Below are 20,898 nucleotides of genomic sequence, written 5' to 3' on the forward strand. Positions count from 1 at the left end.
GATTTTAATAGAAAAGCCTGATAAATGTTACTACATTAAATATTAAAATGTCTATAGAAAAAAACTCTATAAAGTTAAAGACCAGCAATACAGTGGAAGAAGACATTTGCCACACACAAAATTGAAAAGGAAACCATATCCAAAATGTATATAATAAATACATTTTGAAAAGGCAACCAACCCAAAGGAAAAATTGGCAAAGAATCCCAACAGGCAATGAACAGAAGGAACTGGAATGATCTACAAATATATGAAAAGATGCTCAACCTCCCTCAAATATTCAGGGAACTACTTGTCAGATTGGCAAAAATTAAAACTCAAAAGTTGCCTGTGGTATGATGTCATGGGAACACGTAGACCACTGGTAGGGCTATTAGTAAAAAAAAAAAAAATGGAAACTACCTAAATATCCATCAACTGGGAAATGAGTAAATTAAGTGTGTCATTATAGGTTACTGTTCAGCAGTGAAATGATCTAGATCAATATGTACCTACACGGACTGATCTCAGAAAATAATGCTGAGAATGGTTTGACAAGAAGTGGGAGATAAAAAGAATACTTTTCCTTAAGTATTTTACCCTTTTCATTTTAAAGCAATGGAATACAGGTGTGCCTGGGTGGCTCAGTCAGTTAAGGGTCCGACTCTTGGTTTCGGCTCAGGTCATGATCTCAGGGTTGTGGGATTGGGCCCCACATCTAGCTCCATGTTCAGCGGAGAGTCTACTTGAAGATTCTCTCTCTCCCTCTCACAAAGTTTTAAAAAATGAAAAAATGGAAGACAAAGTAAATATGGTAGTGTATTTCCACTCTGCATGGCAAAAATAGTCTACATGGCAAGTGTTTGTTATATTCTTCTCTGAACTTTCCTGTATTTTGAAAGCTCTCAGTATAAGTGAAAGGTGTGGTGTCAGATGCTTCTGATAAATACTCAGTTTAGGGAACCATCATATTAAGATACTAGTAACATTATAGGTTAACCTTCCCAGGGACACTTTCGTTTTTAAAGAAGGCTGCAGTATTTAATCCAAAGATTGAGGCACAGTGGTATCTGCTGTCACTTATAAACTGTGGGTCATGAAGTTTTGAAGACAAAACTTCAAAGGGAGTTATTTTCCTCTCATGCACTAGCCTTGCAATTTGGGTAAGTTGTCACCACTTTGACAGAATGATAGGCTCCCATTAGGTTGGACAGCTCAGAGACAACAAAACATTTTCCCATTCAGTTATGCTTTCATTCTTTATAAATAAAACTGCATTGAAAACAACTGCATGTGAAATAAAAGAGCAAGATTCATAGAAACATGGATACCTGTATGCAAATAAACTCCCTCCAATTTTATCAAGCATGGATTCTATGCTGTCCATCCACCTTGCGTAGACTGAACACAGTTTAAATATTTCTTGGTTTGTCTGCAGAGTATTGAGTCTTGTCCATAGTTCAGAGGCTCCTACTCCCTTCACCCCAATCAACTCTGCCAGTTGTTTAAACAGCTCGAATCTTTCTGCAGCCACGGCTTTTAAGTGAGAGTCTTTTTATTGCTTTGGGCATGTTCCTTCTCCTAGCCAGTGCTCAGAATTTTAACTATCTAACTATTCAATTTCTCTCTGTCTCTTTACATGGGGGAGAAACTGGATTTCTGTTCCACACAGTTTGGCAAAGGCGAGCAGGGAGTGAGAGATTACAGCCAGATGTACATCTGCATGTCAGCAGCAAGAAGGTCTGGGATGGTGCGTTTTCAATCAGAAGGGAGTCATTTTCCCCCTCAAAGGAGAGAGCTTCCTCCCTCCCATCAGATATTTGGCGGCTAGATGCTCACTGATTAATTACTGAGGTCGCATCTACACACAACTAGTTTTCCTAACAATTCTAGCAGGCTTCCAGTTCATTCCTGAAAGTGCTTCTTATTTTTAAAGGAACTACCCTCCTCTCCCAAAGCATACATTTGAAAAAAAAAAAAAAAAGAAAATAGTTCAAAGAACAATTTATTTCAAGGGCAGGGAAACATTTTGAGTACCCTTCAAATCAGAACACCAAGCCAATCAGTTATTCTATTTGCTCATCACATGCTTAGTATCATGCCTAGTATCTTCTGGTCAATTCCAGAAATCCATTTTATATTGGAAAGGTAAGGCAACACGGGCATCCTTTCTCTGTACTCCAACAGCCCTCCACGTGTCTAACAGAGATAGCATATCAAGTTCGTTATTAGAAAGTTCCTTTTTCTAGTTTGATTCATTACTGACAATTTCCACCTGTTTTCCAAGACATATGAGGTCCCCAATACAATCAGTCCATGAAACCTAACCTGGAAATGGCCTCTTAGATCACATTCTTATTTGTAAGGAGCTCAGCATGTAATGCAGCCAGTGCTAGAAGTAGTTGATTGTAAGAAGTCTAATTATGGGTTCTCCAAGACATGCTACATTCTCGAGTATGGGTTGATTGTCACTACTTTAACTATGTTCCCATCTCTGTATCAGGGGAAATACCTGACAAATGAGCAGTAGCTCTGTGATATCAACGACAATTTGCCATGCAAAATTTGGGAGCAATCCAAATGAAAATGTGTGTACTATAGCTCTGAAAAGCTGCATCTGCCCATCCCCCCCTCCCTAAGTTCATCTCTCCCAGATAACACACGTCTTGTGGATCGCTCCAATTCTAAACTGTGATACAACTGACAGATGATATTTGAGTGCATGACATACTCCCAGGGGTATACTTGGGGACTACATAATTCTTGGCATGCCAGCTATTAATTGGGCGGGCCCCTTTCTCTAACTCTCATTAAACATACCAAAATGCAAGCAGGCAAGAGTGATGCTGTTATTATAAGGATAACCTTGAATCCACTCCAATGTATAACCATGGTAAATCATTCAGCAATTTTAGTATGTTCACTCCCATCAGTAACAAATTATTGACATTAGCACTTTACAGCCAATCATGACACATCAGCTGTGGTTAACAAGAACTACTCTTGTCCCATTGGTGACCTGCCATGCTCTTTGCATGGTTTTCCCTCTGCTCTAAGAGGTTCGAAGCCGCACATAATAAGTCCACAAAACAAGTTTGTCAATTGACTGAAGGAATGAATGAATGAAGTGCTGTCGACCTCAGATAAGCCTCCCGCTGCATTTGTAACAGTCACACATTGGGCCATAGCCATGCTCCGATGAAAAATAATATTCTGTTACGAATAGGAAAGTCAACTGTGATTATGAGCAATTTTCTTAACCAGAAAGCATTGAGTCGTAAGATGCTTTGCAGCTGTACATTTTTATTAAGGACCATTTAAATAAACATAAAACATGTTTGCCAGGAGAGGGTAAAAAGACGGATGCAAATTTCAGTCAGAAAATAGGTACATTCATTTTTTTTTTTTTGCATCTGCCTTAAAAATGTGCCCCTAAAACAGCAATTACCCTTGGATGTCATTTTTGACCAGCGACAGGGACCAGAAATAGTGACTTAATTTAGGCAGGAGTTTGCTGGGACATAATATGGCTACTGTGCCTGGAGTCTTTCTTGGTCATAAAAGCAGTAAGGAAGTATGACATAACGTTGTGATGGTAAATCACAGCCCCAGCCATTTTGGTTGGCAGAATTTGAAAGACAAACATTACTTCAGGAGCAGAGAAGACGTGCCTAATTACCTCCGTGCCTGGGCTGAGTTCCCTGCAGCTTGGGTCGTTTCTGGATTCAGGTGTGTCCACACGGCCAGGGGCCAGCGTGGCCTGGTGAGGAAGTAGGTGCCCAGGGATGAGAGGAATGGCAGCCCCTGCCTCCCCTCCCCCACAACATCCTATCCAGGGAAATAAGGCAGCTGAACCAAAGGAGAGAGCAGCCTCCAGGGACCCCGTGGAGCCTAGAGGGAGTGAGACTGGGGAAAGAGGAGAAGCTAGTCTCAGACACTCTGCCTGGAAGTGGTAGGGACCTGAACCCATCACATCTGTGAATCTCAGCCATTTTTACCTTGGACCAGCCCAAATCACCTCCTCCTCCCCTCCTGAGGTCTCCCTGTCTGGCTGCAGCTGAGGCTCAAATGGGCTTGGGGACTCCTCTACTCCAGGTGACCATGGACTAGAGATAGAGCCTTCTTTCCTTGCTTGCTGCATTTTCAGAGCTCTGAAACTTCCATTCCTTTCTATTTTTTGTTTGACACGGACAGCCCCAGGCCCCCCTCCTCTCCTTCTTCTGTTTGCTCTATCTCTCTGACCCTTTATGGGAATCAGTTGCCCACTCATAGTAGGGTGGAATATAGTAGCATCCCAGCAAGGCTTTCCCTGGGGCACTCATCCCTTTGCCAGAGTTGTTCTGTTTTTTTTTTCTCTCATTCCTCTTCCTCACATGTATACTCCTAATCCCAGTAATTCTCAAACTTTCTTTTTTTAAACTACAGCAACACATAGAGAACATAAATTGACATTTTTTAAAAAGATTTATTTATTTATTTATTTATTTATTTATTTATTTATTTATTTATTTATTTATGAGAGAAAGAGAGCCAAGAAAAAATGCAGGGAGGGAGAGGGACAAGCCAACTCTGCACTGAGCAGGGAGCTGGATGTGGGGCTCAATCCCAGGACCCTGGGATCATGACCTGAGCCGAAGGCAGATGTTTAACTGATGAGCCACCCAGGTGCCCTGACATTTTTTTAACCCAAAATGTGATATTGGATTGTTTTTCACTCATCTTGATTTTGGGTGCTTTTAGTGCTGCTTTTATCTGAAGGAGCATCCTTCTATACACCTTGCTTTTCCTCCTGTAGGCTGCAAAGGACAGTGGAGCACAAACTACAGTTTGTGTATGGCTCAAGATGGTGGCAATTCTGTAAGCAATTCTGTGGGCACTTCACATCCATAAAGTAGGAGTTGGGGCCCTCGTACTAGGTGCCTCTTCTTGTGCTTCTTCGTCTCCTCTTCCAGGGTTGGGTGGAGGGGGGTCCTTCATGAGGGGCATATTCTCGTGAGGAGGGCGTCACCACCAAAAAGGCCATAAAATTGACATTTTAACCATTTTAAGTGTCCAGTTCAGTGGCATTAATGTTGTGCATCATCTTTTTCCAGACCTCTTTTTGTCTTCTCAAACTGAAACTGGACACATTAAACAACTCTCCTTTTGCCCCTACCTCAAGCCCCTAGCAACCACCATTCTACTTTCTGCCACTATGAATGGTACCTTAGGTCCCGCATGTAAATGGAATCATACACTATTTTTTGTGTGACAAGCTCCTTTCATTTAGCCTAATGTCTTCAAGTTTCTTCTATAGTGTGTAGCAGGTGTCAGGATTTCCTCCCTTTTGAAGGCTGAATAGTACTCCACTGTATGAACGTACCACCTTCTGTTTACATTCATCTGTTGATAGACACTGGGTTGCCTCCACCTTCTGAATTTTCTTTTGAACTGTGAAAACATTAGGAATGAACACCCAAAGTGCTGAAGCTCTCCACTGCCCTATCTCCTGCTTTCCAGAATCCTTATTTTGGACTACCACAGTCCCCAGGTATGAGCACTCAGAGCAGTTGTTAAGTGGTTGGCATATTTCACAGTATCTAATCTGTACAACAATGCAGTGAAGTGGGTGTTTCTCTCCATATAACAGTCTTATACTGAGACTCAGAAGAGCTAAGCAAGGGACACCTGGGTGGCTCAGTGATTGAGCATCTTCTTTGGCTCGGGGCTTGATCCCAGAGTCCCAGGATCAAGTCCTGCATTGGGCTATCTGCAGGAAGCCTGCTTCTCCCTTTCACTCTGCCTAGGTCTCTGTGTCTCTCATGAATCAATAAATAAAACCTTTAAAAAAAAAAAAAGAAGAGGTAAACGACTTGCTTAAGGCCAAACAATAAATAGCAGAGCTTGGGTTTGAAAACCCCAGTCAGGCTTGCCTGGCTGCAAAGCCCCTACTTGGAAGCATCATTCCTAGTGCCTACCCGAGGCCCAGAGGCCCTTTGCCACCAGTTCCTTCTGTTTGGTCTCAGATTGGGTTGGTTTGTAAGAAATGTAGAGCTGATTCTACGCACTGACAGAGCACTGACCACATGTGCCTGGAAGGGCCCTTTGGGTCTTAAAATCCTGGCCACCACCCTCTTGCACATGCACATGCATGTACGATACACACACACACAGAGTTTTGAAATCATCCTACTCTGGGGGCTGTCAAGACTTCTCTGTTGCTGTTTAAACCAGGCAGTGAGCCTTATTGAGATGCTGGGATTTGTTTTAACTTTGTTCATCAATTAGCAGAAAGAAGACTGCCCTAGACTGGGGACTCAGTTCATGTTCTTGGATCTGCTACTCTTCCATAAGCTGTTTGTTTCATTTCCTCTCCCGAGGCAATCTGCTCTTGAATGGATTAATTAAAGAGGTGCCCAGCATTTTAAAATTCTAGAAGAATTAGGCTTGAGGCTGTTGGCAGATGTTTACCTGTTAGTGTAAGCATGCCTTAGAAGCCTGGGTGACACCACTTTCCACCAAGGAAAAGAAGGGCTGAGGGATGTTGTGGCTGAGATGGGGGCGGTGGGGGCGGCGCAGTTGGGTTGTGTGCAGGGGTGCCCCATGGATGAGAGAAAAAGCCTAGTGGGGCTGGGCACTTGCAAATAGAAAACACAAACTCAATTGCCTCAATTTTGCCAGGAGCTGGCCAGGTCCACAGCTTTCTCTGACATTACCCCAAAAACTGGTCAGAGTGGCTATGCACATGCCGGTACCCTGGGCAGCAGCAGGCCCAGCTGGGTAAACAGAAGTGCAGGAGCAAAACAAGCCAATAAATCATGGTACGGCTCTAGGCTGCTCCGGTCCCCTCCTCCCTCTTCCTTTCCAGCACCCCCCTCCCCACCTCGCCCCGGGTCTCCCTATCAAGCAAATGGGCCCAGGTGTCCTTTGATCTATCTCCTTCCCCTTCAGAAAAGAGGAATGTCTCTATAGGAAGGGTGAGCTCAGCCCCACCTGTGATCTGCCCCAGGGTTCCTTGCAGAGAGCCATGAGCTTCACACATCCAGCTGCTAATGGCAGAAAAGAGAAGCAGACATGGGGTGTTTGAGAAGCTGAAGGTTGGCCCATGTTTAGAGGGGCCCAGGTGGTTGACCTTTATAGAGATGAATGGGCATGTTTTCTACCTCAAGCACTGGAGAATGAGCCACAGCCTATACTAAGCACACAGCGCCCTGATAGGACCAGAGTTGAGCTTAAACTCCACCACTGCTCCTTTGCCTTGTGGCTTGTGTTTTTCATACATTCCCTGTCCTCAGATTGGAGCTTGTCCATTTTTGAGATCCCTCATCCTGCTAGCAAATGGATAGATCGCCCATTGTTAGTTCACTGATCTTCAGAGGCCTTCTTCTTCCAGGAGGCCCATACAGTGTGGCATGTTTCACTGCATAGAGCTCTTCTGACTGCTGTATCCCCAGTCCTAGAACAATACTAACATCTCATTGGTGCTAATACTCACTGAGTGAATGAATGAATTGGCATCATGTAATGGTTAAGGGATCAGTCTCTCAAGTCAGATCAGAATTCCAGCCCAGGTTCTGACAGTTTGACCTTGGGAAAGATAACCTCCTTTGGCCTTGGTTTTCTTGTATATTAGATAATAGTATCATAAAAAAGTAATGTGTGAATTTAAAAAATAATGCACATACTGCACTTAGCCAGTGCATGACCCATCAATTCTCAGTAAAATGTTAGTTGTTCTTGTTATTATTATTAATTTGTATATCAACCCCAGGCAACTGGTCTAGATTGCTGGGAATGCTGAATTGAGAATTCTGTGGTCTCAACCCAACTCGATGGAAAAGAGTGCTTTAAGGCCTACTATGAGTGAAGATAGGAGAAGTGGGAACTTACAGGGGATTTGCCTTCTCTGGTTTGGCCATACAAGTGGCCAACCCTGAACCATCTGGAATATTCTTCAGGGAGAAGTACATTGCATATATATGGCAAATTGCTTTTATCAGCCATGTAGGTGTAAGAAAAAAGCTTAGGGCTTCAGTGGGGACTGCCCCTCACAGTAAGGGCAAGGATGGAGGGTAGGCCTGCCTACTAAAATTCTGAAACTATTCAAATATCCCACTACTTGCCTAAGGGTTAGATATAGCACTCTTCTTAAAAATATTTATTTATTTATTTGAGAGAGAAAGAGAATGCATGAGTTGGGGAGGAGTAGAGGGAGAGGGAGAGAATCCTCAAGCAGACTCTCCACTGAGCATGGAGCCCCACATCAGGCTCAATCCCAGGACTCTGAGATCATGACCTGAGCCAAAATCAACAGGTGGACACTCAACCTACTGAGCTACCCAGGTGCCCCAGAAATAGCATTCTTCATCAAAGAAACAGACCCTGATGGGAAGCCATTCCCTTATTCTTGAGTGGAGTCTTTGGTTCTATAAGAAGAATGACCATCTTTCCATGTGCTTGAGTCTGTCAAATGTCACACACTACATTTCAAACATGTGAGTTGACATCATGTGAGCAACAGTGTACTCATTTCCAACCCTATTTGAACTTCAAAGGACATGTCAGCCACATTAGTCCCACCTAAGTATGTGGCACTTTTGATCAACAGGTACCTGATGGCCAAGAAGACTCAGAGGCCCATGTGTATTTAGAAATGGAGCCAAGAAAGGGAATTTTTGACTAAAGGCAAATGAACCTAAGTCTTGTAAAGTTTGAGTTCAGCTATAAACACAAAGCCCATGAAGTCAGAGAAAGTCTTAAATTCTCTATCTGAAAACACTCCAATGACATCATCTTGAGCCTGGGAGTGTCTTTGGGGTTTGGAGAAGTGTGAGCCAGAAAGCCTCCATGGAGAAAAAAAAATTTTCCCCATCACAAAGTCTCTCCAGAGACTTCTGGCTTTCAACAAAGCTGGAAGGTGGACTTGGGCTGTGAGGGGCACTCCGAGGGTAGGAGTATACCTTTCATTCCCCATCCCCTGAACTAGCTTCATCAATTAATGAACTTGCCTTTGTACATTACTTGAAAAGTACCTAAAGAACATGCTGCTCTCCAGAAATACCTCCTTCCTGGCTTCTGGCAAGTCTTTTTTTTTTTTTAACAACCTTAGGGCTTGACATTCCTCATGATCAGAGAATTTGGACAGGGTAACTTAAGGAGGCCTTAGCAAGCAAGAACACATGACTCAAGCAAGTGGATGCCATCTGGTCAGTTAGAAAGGCTTGTGGGCAAGGGGCACTCAACAGGGAACCAATTATGAGAGGAGTCTCAGGGCCTAAGGTCCCAGCTGGGGGGCAGAGACCATTGAGATCAAATCCCAGGACCTGGCTACTTGAGGCCACTCGGGGACTAGACACAAAAGTAGAGAAGAGAGATTTGAGGGCAAACATATGTTTACATTTTGCCTGGAGCCACACTGGGCAGCACTTCTCCCAGAGTCCTTCTTTCTCACCAGACAGAAGGGACACAAAGCTGAAAGATTGCTCACCTCCTTTTCTCTGCACATCTCCCTCCCTTGCCAAATAAATTGGCTATAAAGGGGACTGTGAATAACTGTTTGGCAGAAAGGCAAGGCCCCTTCTTTATGGGCTGCTTAGTGTTAAATAATTTATAATAGCCATTCTCATAACACCTTACAGACCACGACAGCTTTTTTCTCATCTTGAAGATAATCCTAAAAGCTAAAAAAAAATGTGTGATGCTTTTGTGGGTACCTGGAAACTTAGCTCCAGTGAAAACTTTGATGATTACATGAAAGAAGTGGGAGTGGGCTTCACCACCAGGAAAGTGGCTGGCATGGCCAAACCCAACATGATCATCAGTGTAAACGGGGATGTGATCACCATTAAATCGGAAAGCACCTTTAAAAATACAGAGATTTCCTTCAAACTGGGCCAGGAATTTGATGAAGTCACTGTGGATGACAGAAAAGTCAAGAGCATCATAACCTTAGATGGAGGTGTCCTGGTACAGGTACAGAAGTGGGACGGAAAATCAACTACCATAAAAAGAAAACGAGTGGATGATAAACTGGTGGTAGAATGTATCATGAAAGGCATCACTTCTACCAGAATTTATGAGAGAGCATATAATCCAAGGGACATCGAGCTGAAGTTTGCATTGAACTCTACAACATTCTGTTGGATGTATTGTCCAAACATGTATTGTTATTTTCTACTAATTAGCAAGCAACCGATTTCCCCCAAATGATCTTATCCAACGTGGATGTTTGTTAAATAAAACCTTTTAGATATAAAAAAATAATAATAGCCATTCTCTAAATAGAAAGAATTTCACCCAAGCCATTTTTACCTCACACCTGGGCAAAACCTATGGACAAATATTCTTTATGAACACAGATGTAAAAATCCTCAACAAAATTCAGAATAGGTAAATCCACGGAGGCAGAAAGTGATTAGCAATTGCCAAGGGCTGGGAAGAGGGGAGAATGTGGAGTGTTTAATGTGTATGGGGCTTTCTCCTGGGGTGATGAAAATGTTCTGGAACTACATAGCAGTGATGATTGCACAACAGTATGAATGTACTAAATGCTACTGAGTTGGACACTAAATGGTTGAAATGGTGACTTTTATGTTATGTGTATTTTACCACAATAATAAAAAATCTTCAACAAAATACAGTTGACCCTTGAATAATGCAGGGGTTAGGGGCACCAATCCCCCCATGCAGTCAAAAATCCATATGCAACTTTTGATTCCCCAAAAACTTAACTACTAATAGCCTACTATTGACTGAAAGCCTCAACAATAACAGTTAATTAACACATATTTTGTATATGTATTTTATGCTATATTCTTACAATCACATAAGCTACAGAAAAGAAAATGTTATCAAGAAATTCATGAGAAAGGGTTGCCTGGGTGGCTCAGTCAGTTCAGCGCCCAATTCTTGGTTTCAGCTCGGGTCATGATCTCAGGGTCATGGGATGGAGCCCCATGTCAGGCTCTGCACTGGGCACCAAGCCTGCTTGGGATTCTCTTTCCTCCTACCCTCTGCCCCTTCCCCACCCTCTCTCTTGAAAGAAAGAAAGAAAGAAAGAAAGAAAGAAAGAAAGAAAGAAAGAAAGAAAGAAAGAAAGAAAATACATTACACTACTGTACTGTGCTTATTGGAAAAGATCTACATATTAGCAGACCTATGCATTTCAGGCCCATGTCACTCAAGGGTCAACTGTACCCCAAAATTGAAGTCAACAACATATAGAAAGGATTATATATAATGACCAAGTGGGATTTTTTAACTAGGAATTCAAGGTTGGTTCAACATATGAAAATCAATCCCTGTAATATGCTGTAGTAATAATAGAACAAAGGATAAAAACCACATGTTCAACTCAATAGATGCAGGACAAGTGTTTTACAAAATCCAATACCTTTTCATGATAAAAACACTCAACAAACTAGGAATAGAAAGTTACTTCCTCAGTCTGATAAAGGGCATCTATGAAAAACACAGCAAACATAAAATTTAATGGTATAAGACTGAAAGCTTTGAGGCACCTGAGTGGCTCAATTGGTTAAACATCTGCCTTTGGCTCAGGTCACGATCATGGGATCCTGGGATGGAGCTGCGTGTTGGGCTCCCTACTCAGCAAGGAGTCTACTTGTCTGTCTCCCTCTGCCCCTCCCTCCCCTCATGCACTCTCTCTCTCTCTCTCTCGCCCTCTCTCTCTCTCTCAAATAAATAAAATCTTTTTAAAAAAATACTGAAAGCTCTTTCCCTAGGATCAGGAATAAGACAAAGATTTCTACTCTCACCACTTCTATTCAACATTGTACCAGGTCAATTAGGCAAGAGAAAAGAAATAAAAGGTACCCATTTGGGTAAGAAAGAAGTAAAAATATCCCTATTCATATATTATCTTATATGTAGAAAATTCTAAAGAATCTACCCAAATAACCTATTAGAGCTAGTAATCATGCTCAGCAAGGCTGTAGGATACAAGAATTATGAGAGAGAGAGAGAGAGAGAGAGAGACACACCAAGAAACAGACCCTTAACTATAGAGAACAAACTGATGGCTACCATGGGAAGGTGGGTGGGGAGTTAGATTAAATAGATGATGGTGATTAAGGAGTGAACTTGTCATGATGAGCACTGGATGATGTAGGGAAGTGCTGAATCACTATGGTGTACACCTGAAACTAACAAAACAATGTATGTTAACTATACTAGAATTTAAAATAAAACTCAGCCATTAGAAATGACAAATACCCACCATTTGCTTCAACATGGGTAGAACTGGAGGGTATTATGCTGAGTGAAATGAGTCAATTGGAGAAGGACAAACATTATATGTTCTCATTCATTTGGGGAATATAAATAATAGTGAAAGGGAATAGAAGGGAAGGGAGAAGAAATGTGTAGGAAATATCAGAAAGGGAGACAGAACATAAAAACTCTTAACTCTGGGAAACGAACTAGGGGTGGTGGAAGGGGAGGTGGGTGGGGGGTGGGGGTGAATGGGTAATGGGCACTGAGGGGGGCACTTGACAGGATGAGCATTGGGTGTTATTCTGTATGTTGACAAATTGAACACCAATAAAAAATAAATTTATTTAAAAAACACTTTTAAAAACCAATTGTATTATTATACACAAACCACAGACAACCTGAAAATCAAATTAAGAAAACAAGTCCATTTATAATAAAGTAATAAAATAATTAGGGATAAATTTAACAAAAGAAGTGCAAGGTTTGTACCTGAAAATTATAACACATTATTGAGCAAAATAAAAGAAGACTGAAGTAAATGGAAAAACATCCTTTGTTGATGGATTAGAAAATGTAATATTGTTATGATGGCAGTACACCCCAAATCAATTATTTTGAATTAAACAGATGAAATGCAATCCCTTACAAAATCCCAGTGGGCTTTTCTTGCAGAAATTGACATGCTGATCCTAAAACTCATATGGAAATGGCAAGAGGCCAGGAGATAAAATTATAAAAATGAAAACTCTTAGAAGAAAATATAGCTATAAATCCTCATGACCTTGGATTAGAGTAATGGATTCTTAAATAGGACACCAAAAGCACAAGTGACAAAAGAAAGAAGAAAAGATAAATCGGACTACACAAAAATGTAAAGCTGTTGTACTGCAGATTATACCATCTAGAACATGAAAAGACAGCAAGAGAAATGGGAGAAAATATTTGTAAGTCACACACCTGATAAAGGACTTACTTGTATCTCAAATAGATAAAGAACTCTTATAAACTTAATAACAAAAAGACAAATGACCTGATTAAAAGTGGGCAAAAGATCCCAAAAGGCTTGGCCAATAAGTACAAATAAAAATGTTCAGCATCATTAGCCATCAAGAAAATGCAAATCAGAACTATAAAGAGATACCATTTCACATTGACTAGAATGGCTATAATAAAAAAGATAATAACAAGTGTTGACGAGGATGTGGAGAAATTGGAATGCTTGCACACTACTGGTAGAAATGTATAATGATGCTGCCACTTTGGAAAAAAGTCCGGCACTTCCTTAAAAGGTTAAACACAGCTTGTGACTTAACACTTCCACTCCTAGGTATATGTACCCAAGAGAAATGAAACATGTCCACCCAAAAATTTGTATACAAATGTTCATAAGAACATTATTCACAATAGCCAAAAAGGTGGAAACAACTGAAATGTCCATCAACTGATAAATAGATAAAGAAAATGTAGTACATATATACCATGTAATTTTATTCAGCCATAAAAAAGAATAAAACATTAAGCAAAGTGAAAGATGCTAGACCAAAAATAGGTCACTTATTATATGATTCCACTTATATGAAATGACCAGAAGAGCAGTATCCATACAAACAGAAAGATTAGTGGTTGCCAAGAGCTGGCAGGTGCGGGGGTGGAGTGTGGGGAGGGGGGAATGGGAAGTGACTGCGAATGTCTTTGGTGTGAGGAAAACATTCTGGATTGGATAGTGGTAATAGGTATACCACTTTTTGAATACATTAAAACCACTGAATTTTATTCTTTAAAAGAGTACATTTTATGGCATGGGAATTATACCACAATAAAAAAATGGGAAAAAGGTTTTTGGGGGAGATCACTCTGATTTTTCATATATAACTCAGAAAGAACTCATGGAATTATGTCAACTCTTGTCTTCCTATTTCTAGGAACAAGATTTCTTAGTCCTTATATATATAAAGAAAGGAAATTAGAAATGGAATTGGTGCTGAATACTGTGTTTCTAGCAATAGCAATGTTCATCCATGGATACTAAAAAAAAAAAATCCCATCCATTTCATTGAGAGATGCACATAAATAAAAATTTACTTTTTGTAGCTAATAATTATTTTCAAAAACTTTAAGATTTATTTATTTATTTGTGAGAGTGGGGGGAGAGCATGACCAGGGGAAGGGGCAGAGGGAGAGAATATCCAATCAGCCCAACACAGGGCTCAATCCCACCACCCTGAGACCATGACCTGAGCCAACTCCAAGAATCAGTTGCTTAACCCAGGTGCCTCTCTTTTCAAAAACTTTTAATACATTTATTCTATTCTTGTCATTTGTGTACAATAATTATAATATTTTTAAATAGTGTTTTGTGGATACAGGAAGTAAAAGTTAATTCAATTTATGAGTATATTTTTGTTACAGAAAAGTCTGATGGGGGAGCATTATATTTTCTTTCTTTTTTTAAAAGATTTTATTTATTTATTCAAGAGAGACAGAGAGAGAGAGAGAGAGAGAGACAGAGACAGAGACAGAGACACAGGGAGAGGGAGAAGCAGGCCCCATGCAAGGAGCCTGAGGTGGGACTCGATCCCGGATCCCGGATCCCGGATCCCGGGATCATGCCCTGAGCCAAAGGCAGACTCACAATCACTGAGCCACCCAGGCATCCCAACATTAGACTTTCATGTATAAAGATGTACTACCTTAAGATAAAATTGCCTGGAGGAAGTAAACTAGAAATACAGATTGAAGGAGTACAATGTTAAATGTTTTTTAAAAATCTCATTTATATGTTTTCAAATAAAATAATGGTGGGTAAAATCACTTTGGAATTTAGATTCCATTAATTAAGTAATTAATTTATTTATTTTTAAAGAGTTGTTTATTTATTTGAGAGAGAGAGAGAGAGAGAGCAAGTGAGTGCAAGCAAGCAGGGGGAGAGGCAGAGGGAGAGAATCTTTGAATCTTTCAAGCAGACCTGAGGCTGAGCTCAGAACCATGATGAGATCATGACCTGAGCAGAAACCAAGAGTCAACACTTAACCAACTGAGCCACCCAGGTGCCCCATCCATTAATACATTTTTAAAAAATGAAGAAAGAGGGGTGCCTGGTGTGCTCAGTTGGTTAAGCGTCTGCCTTCAGCTCAGGTCATGATCCCAGGGTCCTGGGATTGAGTCCCTCCTTGAGCTTCCTACTCAGCAGAGAGCCTCCATCTCCCTCTCCCTCTGCCCTTCTCCCCCTACCTGTGTTCTCACTGGCTCTGCTCTCTCTCTCTCTCTCTCTCAAATAAATATATACATAAATGATCTTTTTTTAAAAAAGAAAAAGAAGAAACAGTTTTATTTTAAATGCTGATGTTTACAATAGATTGAAAATAACACCTCTGCAACTATTTATACTTCAGACTGTAAAACTGTATGATAAAAATGTGCAAGGGGAGGGAATCCCTGGGTGGCTCAGTGGTTTGGCACCTGCCTTGGACTCAGGGCATGATCCCGGGATCGAGTCCCACATTGGACTCCCTGCGTGGAGCCTGCTTCTCCCTCTGCCTGTGTCTCTGCCTCTCTCTCTCTCTCTCTTTCTCTCTCTGTGTGTGTCACTCACGAATAAAGAAAATCTTTTTTAAAATAAATAAATAAAAATATTTTTTTTAATGTGCAAGGGGAGATTTTGTTATTAAAAGGTCAGGGAAGATGGGATCCCTGGGTGGCGCAGCGGTTTGGCGCCTGCCTTTGGCCCAGGGCGCGATCCCGGAGACCCGGGATCGAATCCCACATCAGGCTCCCGGTGCATGGAGCCTGCTTCTCCCTCTGCCTGTGTCTCTGCCTCTCTCTCTCTCTCTCTCTCTCTCTCTCTCTGTGACTATCATAAATAAATAAATAAAAAAAAATTTAAAAAAAAAAAGGTCAGGGAAGGGACACCTGAGTGGCTCAGCTGTTAAGCGTCTGCCTTCTGCTCAGGGTGTGATCCTGGAGTCCTGGGATCAAGTCCCACATCAGGCTCCCTGCATGGAGCCTGCCTCTGCCTCTGCCTATGTCTCTGCCTCTCTCTCTCTCTCTCTCTCTCATGAATAAATAAAATCTTTTTTAAAAAGAAAAGAAAAAGAAAGACTAGGGAAATGTGAATAAACTGTGGTATTTAGTACAATGGATTGAATGTGACCCCTCCGCCCCCCCCAAATTCACATGCTGAAATCTGACCCCTAATGTGATGACATTAGGAGGTAGGGACTTTGGGAGGTGATTAGGTCTTGATTTAGGTCTTCATGAATGGAATGAGTGCTATTATAAAGGGGACCCCAGAGAGCTTTCTCCTCCTCTTTCTGCAATGTGATTGATGACTGTCTGCAACCCAGAAAAAGGCCCTCATCCAACCATGCGGTCACCCATTTCTCAGACTTCCAACCCCCAGTACTGTGAGAAATAAATTTCTGTTGTTTATAAGCCACCCAATCTGTGACACTTAGTTATAGCAGCCTGAACTAAGACCTTTATTCAGGATTATTGTAACTAAGTTAATTTCCCAGTTTTGATCACTGTATTATGGTTAAGTCAGTTAACATCAGAGAAGACTAGGTGAAGGGTATATGGGAAATCTTTGTACTATTTTTTTTCCAACTTTCACATAAATCTAAAATCACTTCAAAACAAAAAAGTCTAAGAAAATCACAGGAGATTCACAGGCAAAAACATTTGCTGATTATTGAGTGACATGAGTCACAGTGTCTACGAGACAAAAGCAAACCAGTGCAGTTCTTCCTGGTTCTGATCCCCGACAGAAACTTCTACCCCGCTGCCCTCACCACACACTGATGTGATAAGGTCCTTTAGCATCCTCTTACAGGAAACAGAAACAAGTAGGGCTCATTTTTCTTTCTGTAGGTCTGCATTGTGCACTGAGAAGATGCTTACAGCTCTCTCAAGTGCAGGTGTTCTATTTATTTTCTTTTAGAGTGTTCTTCCTGATTACAAAAGCAATATAAACTTCTTATAGAGGGGCGCCTGGGTGGCTTAGTTGGTTAAGTGTCTGACTCTTGATTTCAGCTCAGGTCATGATCTCAAGGTTGTAAGATCAAGCCCCGCCTCAGACTCCATGCTGAGTGTGGAGCCTGTTTAAGATTCACTCTCTCCCTCTTCCTCTGACCCTCCCCCGCACCCCCACCTGTATGTTCTCTCAATCTCTGTCTCTCTCTCTCTCAAAATAAAAAAAAATAGACTTCTTTGGAAAATAGAAATTTTGGAAAACAAAGATAGCTACATAGAAGAAAATAAAAATGCCTGCAATTACACACCACCATGAGTATATTGGGCTATTTCTTCCTAGTCTTTTTCCATGCATATATATACATGATGTGGGGGGGTTCTTTTAATAAAAATACGAATCTTTCCAATGTAACTGCAAACTACTTTTCTTTACAATTACAAGACCATCTCTCCCACATCATGACATTTTTCTCCTACATTTTAAAACATGAATGTTAACTAAGTAAAATTTAAATTAAAAAAATTTAATCACAAGATAAAATTCCCTTGTGTGGATGCACCAAAATTGATATTACTGATCCCCTATTACTGGATCTTGTGCTCATCAACCCTACAGGGCCAGGGGCTCTGTCTCTGCCAGAGTCTCTGCATGCCAGGTAGGCACTTAAACCAAGCCAAATGGACCAACAGACATATGTGGCTAAGAAATACCAAAGAAGATAGGGTTTCTTGCTCTGCCAAAATCTAAGCAAGCCTCAGAATATTGCTTCCTGGTGGATGATGGTGAGGTGTGGTGCCTATCTCCCCAAACCCCTGTTTAGAAAAGTGTTTGAGTATATCCCCAAATATCATATATTTATAATTTTAATATATTTATTTATATATTTACTTTATGCATATGTACTTAAGTACATATATATTGCTGGTTTACAAATTATATTAATGTACTGCATACTAACATAATAATTGTGGACATTATATCATATATCCTAAACCAGAAAATGATTTATAAGTGATAGATGAGAAATTTGTAAATTCTAATCATGTACCCTGAATTTTAGTATGTCCGTTTTCCATCATAAAGCATATACAGAAAATAGAAATTTAGGGACACCTGGCTGGCTCAGCAGTTGAGCATCTGCCTTTGGCTCAGGGCATGATCCCGCGGTCCCAGGATCAAGTCCCATATCGGGCTCCCTGCATGGAGCCTGCTTCTCCCTCTGCCTACATCTCTGCCTCTCTCTGTGTGTCTCTCATAAGTAAATAAATTTTTTAAAAAGAAAGAAAATAGAAATTTAAAAGTGATAAAATAGGGGCGCCTGGGTAGCTCAGTTGGTTAAGCATCTGCCTTCAGCTCAGGTCATGATCCCGGGATCCTGGGATCAAGCCCCACATCTAGTTCCCTGCTCAGTGGGGAGTCTGCTTCTCCCTCTCCCGCTCCCCTTGCTTGTGTTCTCTCTCCCTCCCTCTCTCTCTCTCTCTCTCTCTCTCTCTGTCAAGTAAATAAATAAAATTGTTTTTAAAAAGTGATAAACAGGCAATTGGAATAGAAGTTCTAACATTGTCTTCCTGCACCCCAATGTACACACTCTGCTCTGGAGATGGAGTGGGGTAAATGGAGAGATATCCAACCATACCCATTATTTGCTTGGAAAGAGGCAGCATGTCACTTGTCATAACACCTTCAAATAGCTCCTGAAAGCATCCTCTGTCAGGAAGTCAACCTCAAACCCTCTTGGACCCCTCTAGGCATTTCAAATTGGCTCCTGCAGAGGACTGCTGACCTCTGTGCCACATGGCCGTTCGTTACAACGCTGGTATGTTGTCTATTGACTTTAGATTATTGGAGCCTATAGGCAAGAGGCGGGCCATTAATCTGTCCAGCACTTAGCACGCTGTTAGCCTTCATTGTTAGAGGCCACTGTGATTTGTAGACCAAACACTGGCCCTGGAGTCAGAAAACCTGGGTTTTGGTCCTTTCTCTGCCCTTTGCTTAGTTGTGTGACCTTGGGCAAGCCCATTTATCTCTCTGAAGGAAGTCACAGTATGCCATAGGAGACAATGTGACAAGCAGAAGAGACATAGGCCCTAGAAACAGCCATACCTGGCTCAAATCTCAGCCCTGCCATTGGGTGCTATACAATCTGGGGCAAGCTTCTCTTCTCTTGGCTTCCACGTTCTCATTTTCAGTTGGGATAATAATACCACTTATCTCACAGGCTTGTGAAAAGTTACTAGAATAATTACTTAATGAACAGTTGCTGAATCTGACATTTAAAAGGTAAGTAGAATTACTGAATGTCAAAGTCTTCCAAAATCATCTGTCCAACCCCCTCACTCTATGGATGAGCACACTGAGGACAAGACCTGGGAAGGGGGTTTGTCCAGCTGTACTCTGAGCTCTGTCTTTTCTAGAGTCGGCAAACCTGGATTCTCATTAGGGTGCTAGCATTAGCTCCAGGTAAATTCCCCTAAAGCACTCCTCTGCTTATAACAGACATTAATAGTTATTTTACTACATATGAGTGAAGAAAAGGGAAGGGAGGAGAAGAGCCATGACACTAAACCTTATAAGGCGACAGGTCAGATAAAAACATTCAGCCCTCCAGAAAGAATTTGGATGACAATAACATACATGATAATGGCACATATACTACGGACCAGGTATTATTCTAGGCACTTTTCACACATTAATGTACTTAATCCTCACAACAGTTTTACAATCCCCATTTTTCAGTTGAGTAAATGGGGTCAAAAAATTTTGCACTATAAGAGCTACGATTCCAACCTGGTGGTATGTCTCGGGCAGTGGTTCTCCAAATTGAGCAAGCATTGGAATCACTGGAAAAGCTTGTTCGAACACAGATGACTGGGTCCCACCTTCAGAGGTTCTGATTAGGCAGGTCTGGGATGGGGCCCAAGAATTTCTATTTCTAATGAGTTCCCAGGTGATACTGCTGCTGTTGGTAGAAGGGCCATAGTTTTGAACATCAATAGTATATGATTCTAAAGTCAACCACCTTATTACATCACCCAGGTCATCCTCTTGCAAAACCCTTCATTGACTCCTCCATAATCTTAAGATAAAACACAGATGTCTCCTTAAAATACATAGGGCATTTCATGATCTGGTCTTACTTAGCTTTCTAATCTCATCTCCTTCTGGTATCCTCCATACAGCTCATATCCATCCTCCAAAGCTATTTTCCATTTCGGAATGTAGCAGAAGCTCCTTCTGGCTCCTGCCTGCATTTGCTATTCCTTCTGTCTAGGATGCCTGCACTCTCACATGCTCCTTCCACCAACACTTAAGTAATTTCTTGTGCTTTAAAGTTTAACTGAAGCATTACCTCCTTCCACAAACCTAACAGAATCCTACTTCCTACCCCCTCTCCACGTTGGGGTGAGGGGCCTCCTTGGGGCCCCCAGTTCTCTGGCTTTCCTTCCTGCTCTCACTATCCTGCAATTTTCTTTATGTGTGTGTGTGTGTGTGTGTGTGTGTGTATTTTTATTGGAGTTCAATTTGCCAACATATAGTATAATACCCAGTGCTCATCTCATGAAGTGCCCCCTCAGTGCCCGTCACCCAGTCACCCCATCCCTCTGCCCACCTCCCCTTCCACTACCCCTTATTCATTTCCCAGAGTTAGGAGTCTCTCATTTTCTGTCACCCTCTCTGATTTTTCCTACTCATTTTTTCTCCTTTCCCCTATAATCCCTTTCACTACTTTTTTA

At 41.4% G+C, this 20,898-nt stretch overlaps 2 protein-coding genes across 3 annotated transcripts in view; one reads left to right on the forward strand and one right to left on the reverse strand.

Annotated features, from left to right (window-relative positions):
* The window catches only part of PABIR2 (PABIR family member 2), a 215,449-nt gene that overhangs the window by 130,549 nt on the left and 64,002 nt on the right, over nucleotides 1–20,898 (reverse strand). The gene's annotated exons all lie outside the window — the stretch shown is intronic.
* On the forward strand, nucleotides 9,050–10,843 carry LOC112649141 (fatty acid-binding protein, adipocyte-like). Its single transcript, XM_049107794.1, has one exon. It carries the CDS (start codon nucleotides 9,649–9,651, stop codon nucleotides 10,165–10,167), a length of 519 nt encoding a protein of 172 aa, XP_048963751.1. The 5' UTR covers nucleotides 9,050–9,648; the 3' UTR covers nucleotides 10,168–10,843.

Source organism: Canis lupus, chromosome X (assembly GCF_003254725.2).
Source record: "Canis lupus dingo isolate Sandy chromosome X, ASM325472v2, whole genome shotgun sequence".
In the NCBI taxonomy this organism is placed as follows: domain Eukaryota; kingdom Metazoa; phylum Chordata; class Mammalia; order Carnivora; family Canidae; genus Canis; species Canis lupus.